Source organism: Hipposideros armiger, unplaced genomic scaffold (genome assembly GCF_001890085.2).
Source record: "Hipposideros armiger isolate ML-2016 unplaced genomic scaffold, ASM189008v1 scaffold_118, whole genome shotgun sequence".
Lineage (NCBI taxonomy): Eukaryota > Metazoa > Chordata > Mammalia > Chiroptera > Hipposideridae > Hipposideros > Hipposideros armiger.
The window spans coordinates 545819-559107 of record NW_017731468.1 but is presented as its reverse complement, the minus strand read 5'-3'; the positions used below and the strand labels follow the sequence as shown (position 1 = coordinate 559107).

Sequence of the window (13289 nt, the reverse complement as noted above, 5' to 3'; positions counted from 1 at the left end):
TCCTAACCTGGTGAATGAAATAGACATACAAGCTTAAGAAGTGCAGAGAGCCCCAAACAAGATAAACCCAAGGAGGCCAACACCAAGACACATCATAATTAAAATGCCAAAGATTTAAAGACAAAGGGAAAATCTTAAAAGCAACAAGAGAAAAGCAGTTAGTTACCTACAAGGGAGCCCCCATAAGATTGTCAGCTGATTTCTTATCAGAAACTTGCAGGCAAGAAGGGAGTGGCAGGAAATATTCCAAGTGATGAAAAGCAAGGACTTGCAACCAAGATTGTTCTACCCAGCAAGGCTGTCATTTAAAATAGGAGGACAGATAAGGAGCTTCCCAGATAAGAAAGAGCTGAAGGAGTTCACCACGAAACCAGTATTACAAAGAATCTTAGAGGGACTTCTTTAAGATGGGAGGGGGGTTAAGGATGAGTGAAAGGGGAAGGGATTAAGAAGTACAAAATGGTTGTTACACAGTAGTCATGGGGATGTAGGGTACAGCATAAGGAACATAGTTAGTCAATAATGTTATAATAACTAGGTATGGTGCCAGATAGGTACTAGATCTATCAGGGTGATAGGTGGGAATGGGGTTGGGTCGGGGTGCAAAAGGTGAAGGCATTAAGAAATACAAATTGGTAGTTAACACAGTATGGGGAATATAATCAACAATGTTGTAATAATCATGTAAGGTGCCAGATGGGCACTGGACTTATCAGGGGGATCACGTCATAGGCTGTGTCCAATGTGATAGATACCTGAAGCTGAAGTAGAATAATATTGAATGTCAACTATAACTAAATATATAGGTATATATAGTCACAGGATGTGGAGTACAACATAGGGAAGATAGTCGATGGTATTGTAACAGCTATATAAGATGCCAAAGGGGTGGTAGCTTGGGGGGGTGGGTTATCAAGTTATGAGGGGTTTAAATGTCTAACTATTATGTTGCTTTGTACACATGAAACTAATAAAAAATTAATTAATTAATTAATTAATTTAAAAAACCCTCTGAACATCAAAAAGTAACATAAAAGATTAAAAAGCAAATAAACTAAGAAAAAAAGCATTAAAAAAAAAGAATGAAATCTTGGAATTTGCAACAACATGGATGGACCTTGAGGGCATTATGCTAAGTGAAATAAGTCAGACAGAGAAAAACAAATACCTTATGATCTCACCTTATGATCTCATATGTGGAATCTAAAAATAAATAACATTTAAAAACTGAGCTCATAGATACAGAGAGCAGATTAATGGTTGCCAGAGGTGGTGGATGGGTGAATTGGTTTTGTGTTTTTAGTTTAAATAAATTGAATAATAGAAAAAAAAGAAAAAGATGACCATTAGAATTTTCAGACTCTTTTTCTGGTACAAGGAGTGATTTGTCCAAGTGTATTTGTGCTTTGGTTCTGTGTGTAACAAACTCTTAGGAAAAATTCAAATCTTGATTTTGGTTAATGATCTTGCAGAAGCTCAAGGGAAGAAATCATCCAGTGTTTCCACACCAAAGCTTTCAGAAGGCCAGCGCCTCAGCAGCTTGACCTTTGGGTGCTTTTTATCTAGAGCAAGGAGCCCTCCTCAAGTAGTAAAATCTGAGGAAATCAGCAAGATATCATCTAAAGAACCTGAGTTCACTGAAGGAAAAGATATCGAAGGTATTTATGGACTAGAAGAATTTGCTTTGACATTTTTTTAAAAGGAAAAAGCCATTTGCTATGATTAATCCTTATATAGCTTAATTTTCCTTGTTTTATTTTTTATTCTTCCATCACTCAAAAGGGTAGATACACAAAATCTATCTGGATGGTTCATCCTAGTTTCCTTAGTTTTTTTTCTTGACAACTGGATATCTTATGAGACTATTTCTAAAGAGCAATACAGCATTTCACTTTTTGTGTCTTGTTATTTTGTGTGTTTTTTGAGAGTCTTTGCCAGTGATGCATAGGAGAAACTGACTTCCCCCTCCCGATACTTTTTCCTGCGTTAGGTAGCAGCGATATGTAAAATTAAAAAGTTACAGTTGCACCTACAAGGTACTTGTTTTAACTTAGTGTTTCAAATCAGAATTATGAACTTTCTATTCTTAAACTGTTAAAAATTACCTAAAATTAAAATATAACATTGCAAACTTATAAATAAAAAGAACCCTAGGGGACAATTTTATAACTGTTTTGATTTTCCCTTTATTGCTTCATAGAGGACAATATTTACCTAGATGTTCAAACCCTGGACCTGTGTCCAGATTTCTACCCTTCTTTTAGTCTTAAAGACCCTCTAAATTTTGCTTTGTTGTGCAGCTGCTGGCTTTGCCACCTAGTGCGACGTCTCCCAAGTATTTTATTGAGGCTGTATTTTCAGTTCCTGCTTCCTTCCTCCAAAGGAGAAAAATTATAGCCCTAGAAGTCTATGCTTGATTATGAAATTCTGAAAACTGCATAATGTTTCTCCAATCAGAAGGCTCCTTTGCTACTCTCTTTTATGCTGTTACTTGTTTTTTGTTTTGTTTTGTTTTGTTTTGAGAAGTCATTTTAATTCCCTTCCCACTTTCCAGCAACCAGTCTAGTATAACGCGGTACAACTGAGGTTGCCTGTACTGACTCTGTTACTCTTTGGAAATTTAACAAATGGCCTGATACCAAATAGTGGAGTTTATTTGCTTAGCCTCTATTTTCTTAGTTTTTATGTTTCTAAAGTTTCTTTCATACTCTTCAATCTACATTTTTAGTTTACTGTTTCTGCAGCCAATGGTTTATTCTGTTAATTATGTTATAAACAAAAATAAGCCATATCTAGACATTTTTAAAAGAAAGTTATTCTTATTATATAAACACATTTTGTAGTTATGATTAAACCAAAAGTAGAGAAAGGAAAGCTTTTCTGTTTTCTTAATGGTTTTGCATTTTTTAAATATTGAAGTTTGTGAACAAAGTTTGTTTTTTAACTATAGCTTTATATTTATGTTTACATTTACTTATGATAATTTTGAGATTTAGTTGAAAGAGGATTGTCATTTTCTTTGCTTCTAAAATAGAATTAATGGTGTTTATTTATGTTTTTTTAATAGCTGCTTTCTTTGATAGTCAGCATTGCCCGATTTCACATTTTGCTTCTTTTATTATGTCTCTTTAGACTATTGTCAGTTTTTTCCCCCAAAATTTTTATTTGTAAAAAGCAGTTTAATTTTGATACTATTCTATTGAAGTGTTAGGGCTCCATGTTTTATATAGTGCTTATAGTTTCCAAACTTGGGTTTAAAAAAGACTTACAGCTAAAAAAGGATAATGTAAATTAACTAATTCCAGTTTTCACAATGTAGTTACATAAAGCTAAATGTACAGAAAGATGATATTATTAAAGGCAACATGCCACTATGATGTATGCTTTTCTAGAAATGGAAATTCCAGAAAAGTCTGTCGAAAACCAAATTCAAGGAAACAACCAAGGTCAGAGAACATTGTGTCAAACCCCTTGTGTCTCAGAACAGAATCGGAAAACAAGAACAAGCTTTGTAACAGATGGTGGTATATCCCAGAATTCTGGGGCTCCAGTGAGTGACTGGAGTTCTGATGAGGAAGACGGGAGCAAAGAACGATCCAAGTCCAGGTACACGTCCACCCTTTCAAGTCACACCTCAGAAGAAGGGGTCCAGTGTAGCAGAATGGGCAGTGAGACGTATTTGACAGCGTCTGATGACAGCAGTTCTATATTTGAAGAAGAGACTTTTGGCATAAAGAGACCAGAACACAAGAAGTTGTATTCTTGGCAACAGGAAGCACAATGGAAAGCTCAGAATAGTCCTCTCGGAAAGGGAAACTGTGAATCAAGGAAAAAGGAGCATGATAGCTCCTCAGATGAACTGAATAAAAAATTTCAGTCTCAGAGACTGGATTATTCATCGTCATCGAGTGAGGCCAACACCCCAAGTCCTATTTTGACTCCAGCTTTGATTCCAAAGCATCCTAACCTACTCCCTGGGAAAGGAACACAACTAGTGCCTTCATCAAACCTGCCACCCCCAAAGTTAAGGATTCCTAATGTTTTCAGTATAAGTGTAGCACTGGCCAAAAGGCACTTAAGCCAGCCACAGTTAAGTTCTGATAGGATGTTTGGTACAAACAGAAATGCTATAAGCATGATACGACCACTGAGACCTCAGGAAACAGATCTTGATCTAGTTGATGGCGACAGTACGGAAATTTTAGAGAATATGAACACCAGTTGTGATGATGGATTGTTTTCCTATGACTCTCTGGAATCGCCGTGTTCAGATGACCAGGAAACCTGTGACTCAGCAAAGAAGGCGGCATGCAGCAAACCTCCAACTCCTCCGCTGCACCGTTTTCCTTCCTGGGTAAATTATATTGCTGTGTGTAATACATGCACACTAGTTTTTTTGCTAAACACTCATTTTCAGGTTTTACTTTACTTCTTTTCCTGTTTCTTTTCAAATCCAGCTTTGTTCTGACAATTCCCAGTTTTCAGAATACAATTTACCCTTCTCTTTCCCACTGAGTTCTGAATCAATTCAGAAATAAGACAAGGATTAGATGGGAGATCATAATATTACTTCTTATTACTGATAAAACTAATTTTAGAGAATTGGTGGGCAAATGAGCTTTCCAGTACTGGACATTGGAATTAGCTATATTTATACACCAGGTAGCACTGGACCACCACAGGCTTCCGCCAGTGAGGCCCTAACCCTCTAAAATTGACAACCTAGAGCAAGAATAAATGGTTGGTTCCTGCATGCAGCTACTTGTCAAGAAAAGGGACAAAGGAGGATGCTGAGCTCTGCATGTCCAGTTTCTCTTTCTAAGCTTACCAACCACATCAAGCCACTCTTCCACCTTGGGGAGGAGGGAGTGACTGGTTGGAGAGAGATCAGGGGTGTTCAATTACGTGAGTTCCCTCCACATAGAAGGAAACATCAGGAGTGGGGAAGAAAGGTTCCTTCGAACTGTGTAATACTTTTGGGTGAATTCTTGACCAGGACACTTAACTCTGGTAGGTCATTGGTTTTTGAAGTTAATGATTTACTCGATTGGTTTTAAGAGAAATTTAATTTTACTCTTCATGAGCTTATAAATCCATTGTTTTAACTAAATGCATGTTCCTATATATCCAGAATAGATGGAAATTTCTTCCATTGAAACATTGACCATTAGTACAATGATTACCCCATCAATTTTGTGATTCTTAGGAATCACAAGATTAAAAAAAAAAAATTCTTCCTGTATTTGAAACCAAGTGGAATAGTGGAATGATCCGTTTTGTAGATTTAAGTTTTCCTTCATATTTAACATAATTTAACCTTTGGCCTCCAGAGAAACATTTGTGTTGCAGAATTTTTTGCTTTTCAGAGTCATCTTCTGCTATTATTATTTTTATTTAGAGACAATGCAATTTTAAGCAAAGTAAGGCAACCGTATTTTCCTAGTATAAACTCAGACCTTGAGATGTGTCTGCCCTTATTTACTTTCAGAAGAATATTTCATCGCAGTGTCCACATGAAACCGTCCACAGTTTATTACTAAATTCTGGATATTATTTTAAAAGTGGATGTTATTGGCATGCGAACCTCTGGAATTCCAATTATGTTACCCTTTAGTCAGTGAGGACTTGAAATTTGGCTTCTTTTATTATGTTGAGATTTTCAAAGATTTAGGTTACGCTTTCAAGTTTGTTTTAGTTGGCAAACCATTTTACTCCTTTTTTTTGCCATTCTCGTTTCTCCTTGTCTTCTGAAGCTATTCAGTCCTGAAAAAGTAGTATTGCTTTGCGAAAGCCTTTTAGCAGTCCGGCCAAGTTGGAGGTTTTATTTCTGTTTATTGGGTATTTTCAGGTTCCAAGGAAAAGAGATGTATTTGAGTTACCTGAATTTATGAGAGTTTATTTTAAGGATTTTTAAGAGTTTAAAACATAGCCTGTCCTTATTGAACTTGAATATCATTCAAAATACAATAGTCACTCTAGTGGGACAACACCTCTGAGAAACAGGTGACGCCCACTGCCCCTGGTCCAGTGGTGCAGCTTGTCCTGTCCTGTCTCCAGCAACTCTCTGCTGCTCTCAGTACTGCTAAGTACCCGCCTCCGCTCTCTCATGGCTTCTAACTGCCACACACCTCCTGCTTACGGCCTTATGTTTGTATGTCTTTCTGTTCTGCCCGTTCTGCTGTTTGTCTCTCTTGTGTGTATCTCACAATCACACTCTCAGAGAAACTGCATCTGAGTCATTGCCAGCTGCTCTTCAACCTAAAGTGTCTCAGGTAGTTAGAGACCTCATGCCCGTTACCTCACAGGCCACTGGCTTGTACGTCCTGAACAGGACTGTCTCAGTTGCCCACTGGGCCCTGGTCCAGATAACTGTGTCCGGGTTAGATGCATTACAAAGTTCAGGACGTGGTGATCTATGCATTAGGAACACCCCGGAGTCCCTTTTCTCCTAGGGGGAAGGGCTAATAGCCTTTTTAGTACTCATTTCAGAGAACTCTCTTAGATAAGAAGAGAAAGCAAAATAACAGCCTAATTAGGGACAAGATGATATTATAAATTCTATTCCAATTCTCAAATTAATTTGCTATTTGACCTCAGGTATTTCTTCTACTCCATTGAAATATAAAAGTGATACATAGCCCTTTAATTCTACTCTCTCTGTGATTTCTGACTTTAAGTTTTTTCTTTCTTTTTTCTTCAAACATATTCTAGAATGGTAGAATATTAAAGGTAATGTTTATGTGTAGTCAATGATTATGTATGGTTTCTGGCTTCATGTTACAGCCATTCAGAGAAGAAATTTTCCCATGTTTTCTTTAACCATAGTCTAGAATGGTAGACTATTAAAGGTAGTGTTTATGTCAAGTCAGTGATTGTGAATAAGCTTTTGCTTCCTTTTTTTCCTATCTCTTTAAAAAATTTAAAACACCAAGTAAAAATTTGGGAACAAAGGTAAATCATGGAATGACTAATGGATGGAAAAAACTTGTGCAGCGCTATTCACAGTGGCATATTTTAGTTGGCAATGGTGACAGTTTTATAATAATGCTGCACTCTAGTGAATATTAAATGAAGAACAAATGAAAAACATGTGTATTGAAAGTAATCACTCTTTGCTTTAAATATCCAGTTTAAATCTCTCTTTTGCATTAGGAAAGCAGAATTTATGCTGTAGCCAAATCAGGCATCCGAATGTCTGAAGCCTTCAACATGGAGAATGTTAATAAAAGTAAGTGATTCTGCACGCTGCAACATGGACGAACCTTGAGGACACTATGTGAAGTGAACTAAACAGTCACAAAAAGACAAATACTGTATGATTCCACTTATATGAGGTATCAAAAGTAGTCAAAGTCTTAGGAAGAAAATGTAGAATGGCGGTTACTAACGGCTGGGGGGAGCGGTGGAAGGGGAGTAGTTGTTTAATGGGCGTCGAGTTTCAGATTTGCATGGTGAAAATAGTTCTGGAGATATGATCGACAACCCTGTGAATATATTTAACATAACTGAACTGTGCACTTAAAAATGGTTAAGATGGTAAATTTTATGGTATGTGGTTTTTTTGTTTTTTTTTTTTACTATAATAAAAATGTTTTTAGAAAATAAATGATTTTGTACTGCCATTTCACTAGCCAAGAGCTTCCTAAATGTCTAAAGTGATTGGAATAAATAGAATTATGTGAACTTTTAGAAAGTTATTTCTAGGATTGCTGATTTATATTTTTAATTTGAAATTCACGTTACTCAGTAGAGGGGCACATATACATTCAACTCTCACCGTAGAGAGTACCTCATTATGTTTTTACCAGAAACAATGCTAAAGCAAAGAAACTGTGGAGTTTCAGCTGTTGAAAGTAAAATCATTGGTCTCTGTATCCTCTTTTTCCATCGTTTAAAATGCATTCCTCCTTTCCTTCTTTAAGAAGTTATTTAGAAGTAAGGCATGCCCATTATAAAAATTAAAACCAAACAACAGAGAACTGTCTGGAATAAAAAGAGAAATTTTCCTGTGGTTCCTTCTACCGTCCCATTCCCTATCCTACCACTAATTCACATCTCAGAGGTAACCACTGATGTTCTATTTCTTTCCAGCTATCTCATGTTCTTACCATTTGGGAAATTATATTTAACCTTTCAGTATGAGGCTCACCTGATAAAGGCTGATGATAATTTAACACCATGTCAATAATAGGGCTATGAATAGTCAGAGAATATCTTCCTTGGGCACCGCGCACTGAACCAGTCAGAGGTGCTTATACCTATTTCTGCCCAGCCTGAGCTGGGTGGAGATGCCATAGCAATAAAAGCTATGATCCTTTCTGGTTGGGGAAGTAGCACCTATGAGGCAATAATGAACCATGTAAGAGCGTGTACTCGTATAATTAAATCCGCAAATGCCATAGACTATATAACAAATAATCGTGTGTTGACCCCATTTCTCTTTTAATTGGAAATTTTGTTAATTCACATTCATAAGAAATAGATCCAAGTTCTAGTTAGAAAGTTTTTTTTAAAAAGCTTTTTGTTTTCTGTTTCAGATTCTGTTGCAGTGCTTTCCTATACCACGTCAGGACTTTATACATCCCTGATATACAAGAATATGACAACCCCAGTGTATACAACTTTGAAGGGGGTAACTCACTATTGTTATTGTTAAACGTGTGGTTTTCTTCATGGTGGATCAAGAAAACTGTTCCAGCTCCAGATTCCATTCTTGTCATTTTACACAGAGTCTCCCTTTATAGGGAGGGAGGTTTAGAAGTTCACACTAATATATCATGAAAAGAGAAGAAATGGAAATATCTGGAGAAGAGATTTATTCTTATCGGAGGTCTGAGTCCATTTTTGTTATGTCCTATGTGACACTCAACTCCCCCCCAAGGCTGTTAGTTGTTGAAAGGAAACATGTTATTAATGATGTAAAGAAAACTTCTAATTTAGAAAGATCTTTCTATCACTGCCGGGGTTCCCTTCCCTAGCTTGAAGTACCTAATTAAAACAAGTATCGTCAGGTATTCACAGCCTTATATTTTCAGGAATCTTTGATAATTGGCAAATGCCTTACTAGTTAGAATTTGGGACTTAGCAACATGACTGATAATGGCAAAATATATTATTGTATTCCTTAAAAAAATCTTATTGTATGACTTCTCCTGGCAAAACATTTTATATCTAAAGGCAGAGCTGACTTTAGAGATGCATACAGGGAGACTGTTCTGCTTTTCTTTAGAAGGCAACCCAAATAAGCAGCAGCCCGTTCCTGGATGACTCGTCGGGGTCAGAGGAAGAAGATAGTTCCAGGTCTAGCTCCCGGACTTCGGAGTCCGACACGCGCAGCCGGAGTGGGCCAGGCAGCCCCAGAGCCATGAAACGAGGTGAGGGAAAGTCTCTACAGACAAATCCAAATAATTCAGAATATGGAGTAGGAATTTTATCTCCATTAATAGGATTTTTTTAAAAAATCAAAGTACTTGTTTCAAACCACAGTGAAAAGTGAATTAGTCCGGGACTAAGACACTTATATTCTCTTTGCGATTCCAGACAAGCCATAGGTTTTTTGTTGTTTAACCTTATTTTGTCTGTAAAAGAGAGATCATTTTATTATGGGAATAAAGTGAGGTACCTGACTAACATGAGGTTTCTCTTTTATAGTTACTGTGTGGCATTTTGGATCATTTATGGGATAGACTTTTCTCAGCTAAATTTGTTCTACTGCTAAATGGCAGAAAATACATCGAAAACTTTGGAGGTTAATCTGATATTGAGATGGGAACCAACAAAAAATTTACTCTGAATATGTTTATGGTTTTTAGTGGATTTTGAAGACATTTTGGCATAGGTGGAGGTTACAGAGAGATCTCTTCACCCTAAATGGTGTCTGTGTTTTCAGAAGCCTTTAATGCATCATGAGATGTCTGTAGATTTTCAAACTGTGTTCCATGGATCTCCTAGGTTCTCCCAAACCCCTCAGCTTCAACGGGAGCTGTCCACCTTTCATAGGTTTAGTATTCTGGGCTTCCAATGGCCTCCGCTCTTACCTTGACCCCCAACAGCTAGAATCAAGTTACATCACACTTTTGCTCAAAACACCACAAGGACTCATAATGTCTATAAAGTGTTGCATGGTTCTTTTATGTCTTTCCTTATCTCCTTTTTTCTCCTCCTTTACTCAGCTCTGGCCACTCCGCTGTTCCTACAACATTCCAAGGGTGCTTTTATGTCAGACCCATTGCACTCTACTGGGTTGTTTCCTCTATTTGGTATCCTTCACCCAGATGTCTAGATGGCTAACTCCTGCACCTCCTTCAGTGATTTGTGCAGACACTGCCTTCTCAATGAGATCTACCTTGACCAACCATCCACATGCAGTCCTTTGCCCTCCTCCAATGGCTGGATTTTTAAAATTTTTATTAGTCTGCTCTATGTATTATTCTTACATGACATTGACTGCCTGGTTTTTATCTGTCTCCCCCCAACTAAAATCTATGTTCCAGGAGGGCAGACATTTTCCTGTTTTGTTGTCTGCTCCATCCCTAGCAACTAGGATAGTGCCTCACACACTGGGCCTGGGGCTGGGAACTTGAGATTTACATTCCAACATTGCCACTCCCTAACTATTTGACTTTGGACAAATTCTTTAATTTCTGGACCTTAGTTTCCTTACAGAATGAGGGCATTAACCAGGATCCCGAAGGTCCCTTGTAGATCTAAATTTCTGTTAGTCAATGAAAAATAAAGATATTACTGTTATCACAGCTGTTACTTGTCTTAGTCAAATAAATTAAGAGTAATGATACAGTGACATTGTCCTAATGTGCCCTTTAAAAGTTAATAAACATTTTTTAAAACTTGCTGGATACTGTAATGAATAATCACTTAAGTCCTTGAATTTACTTAATATATTCAAAGTCTCCAATTATACTGATCCTCCAAATGTGGCTTGCAACTTGCAAGTGTTTTTCTAAAAAGGCAAGTGATTAACTGTGAAAATGTTCTCTTGAATTTTATGTTATAGCTGCTGGCAAAAGAAATAGCCTATTTATATCTTTAAGTCCTATTTCTTCTCTTTTACAAAAGATTTTTAAAAACCTGTAAACTAGTACTATTGGACTTATATGAAAAATACTATTAAATCATGGGGCTTATTAATGTGAATTACTTTAAAAAAATGATTACAAACAGGTTTAAATTGTGGTTGTGCAAATCTTGATAAATTAAGATTAAATGTTTGTTTGCATATATATCAACATGTAAATATATCTATTTCATCCTTGGAAAAGATACATTAGTAGACTATGGCATATATTTTATATACGTAAAAATAACTATGCTTGTACTCTTCCTAGGAGAGTTGCATGATAGTCCTTACCCTTTAGTTCTGTTTTCTGTTTTAAAAGTTCTTCGTGACCAAAAGCATGAGAATAAATCTAGTGTGGGAAGGTTTATGATTTAGGAATAGCTGCATGCCTTAGAACTCACAGCCTGCATTTATTAAATATTAACCCTCCAGTTATTAAATATTGACTTGATTTATTTCTTTATTTGTCTAGGTGTGTCTCTCTCTTCTGTGGCCTCTGAAAGTGATTATGCTATCCCTCCAGATGCATACTCCACAGACACAGAATACTCACAGCCGGAGCAGAAGCTCCCTAAAACTTGCTCGTCTTCCAGTGATAATGGGAAAAATGTAAGCACTGCATCAGGTTTTTTAAAAAACAAACAACCAAACAAACATTAATGAATCTGTTAGTTTGAGCCTCGAAAAGGAAACTTAAATAATTTTTTTAAAATCTGTTTTTCATTAGGAGCCACTGGAAAAATCTGGCTATTTATTAAAAATGAGTGGTAGAGTCAAGACTTGGAAGCGGAGATGGTTTGTTCTTAAAGGTGGTGAATTACTTTACTATAAGTCTCCGGTGAGTGGAATGTGTTGCTCTTTAGAACTGAATTCCTCAAACTAGAAATCAAACTCCTGATTGATTTTCTTCCCTGTACTGCAATTAATTATGCAAAGCATTTCTTTTTACTACTATTATAGGTAAATCACTTCGCATTTGGTTTTCTTCCTTTTATACAGAGTGATGTAATTAGAAAACCCCAGGGCCATATTGAACTTAGTGCATCCTGCAGTATTTTAAGAGGAGATAACAAACAAACAGTTCAGGTACTTTTTATTTAAAATAACTCTTTTCTTTCTATTTTGTATCATGCAAAACTAAATTCTCAATTATCCAAGTTAACGGAGAAGAGATTGGATGATTCAGTGTTTACCTCACTTTGGGTTAAGTTTGATGCTCAAAAATGTGTGAAACCCGAGGACCTGTTAGTTAAAACTATGATATAAGCTAAGTTTGTGTTGAGCAACTCCCTACTACACTGCTTTCCCCTTGATCCCTTAATTTGTTGTTCCCCTATACTTAATCTCTCAGCTATTCTCAGCTCTCAAACTGTCTAGCTATTTTAGGGGAGGGTTATCTGATAAATTAATTCCCAATATAATGTTAGTCATTTAATGTACTATTAAATTCAGGAGGGTTTGCATTTTAACACAGAACCAGAAAATGGCAGTTCTATAAACTACAGATGCGATAACATCTAAATGGGAAAGTACAGAGGGGCTGTACTAGTTTCCACCGAGTCACACCATAGACGTAGCTGCTGACCATTTCACCCACACGTAGGCCAGTCTTGCCAGGGACCTGTTAAATTTAAAAACGCAGGCTATTGAGATAGTTTGGTATATGTGACTAAGTTAATTATGTATTTATCACGAAGAGGCTAAAATATGCTAAATTATTTATGGACTCATTTATTTAAAACCTAGGATTTAAGATGTATTACTACTTAACGTGTTTGTTTCCATGTTCAGTAGTAATGTTTGAAGAACTGGCAAGGAAACGCTAACAATCCTCAAATCTTCAGAGTTTGCTTCCCTATCTCTTTCTTATCCTGTTCTAGTTGACCACTGAAAAACACACCTACTATCTGACTGCAGATTCTCCCAATATATTGGAGGAATGGATTAAAGTGTTACAGAATGTTCTTCGAGTTCAAGCTGCTAACCCACTCTTCCTGCAGCCTGAGGGCAAACCAGCAGTGAAGGGACTGCTCACTAAGGTAGGAACTTCATGCGTGTAGCAGTGTCCCAGGCAATGGAATTAGCCCCACCGATCATGAAAAGTGGTTGGCGGAGAATATACCATATTTCCCCATGTATAAGATGCTCCCATGTATAAGGCGCACCTTAATTTGAAAAAAAAATGTATTACATAAAGTTATTGAACTCAAGT

At 36.8% G+C, this 13289-nt stretch overlaps 1 protein-coding gene across 6 annotated transcripts in view; it reads left to right on the top strand.

The window, feature by feature from the left end:
* The window catches only part of PLEKHH2 (pleckstrin homology, MyTH4 and FERM domain containing H2), a 92352-nt gene that overhangs the window by 33203 nt on the left and 45860 nt on the right, over positions 1–13289 (top strand). For 5 of the 6 annotated variants that reach the window (XM_019647908.1, XM_019647907.1, XM_019647903.1 and 2 more), the window contains 9 exons: positions 1473–1658; positions 3393–4354; positions 7153–7228; positions 8538–8632; positions 9230–9374; positions 11550–11686; positions 11805–11915; positions 12077–12163; positions 12958–13116. In XM_019647908.1, coding sequence (XP_019503453.1) covers positions 1473–1658; positions 3393–4354; positions 7153–7228; positions 8538–8632; positions 9230–9374; positions 11550–11686; positions 11805–11915; positions 12077–12163; positions 12958–13116 — 1958 coding nt within the window. The remainder of the gene's footprint in view (positions 1–1472; positions 1659–3392; positions 4355–7152; positions 7229–8537; positions 8633–9229; positions 9375–11549; positions 11687–11804; positions 11916–12076; positions 12164–12957; positions 13117–13289) is intronic. The other variant, XM_019647909.1, reaches the window with a different exon arrangement.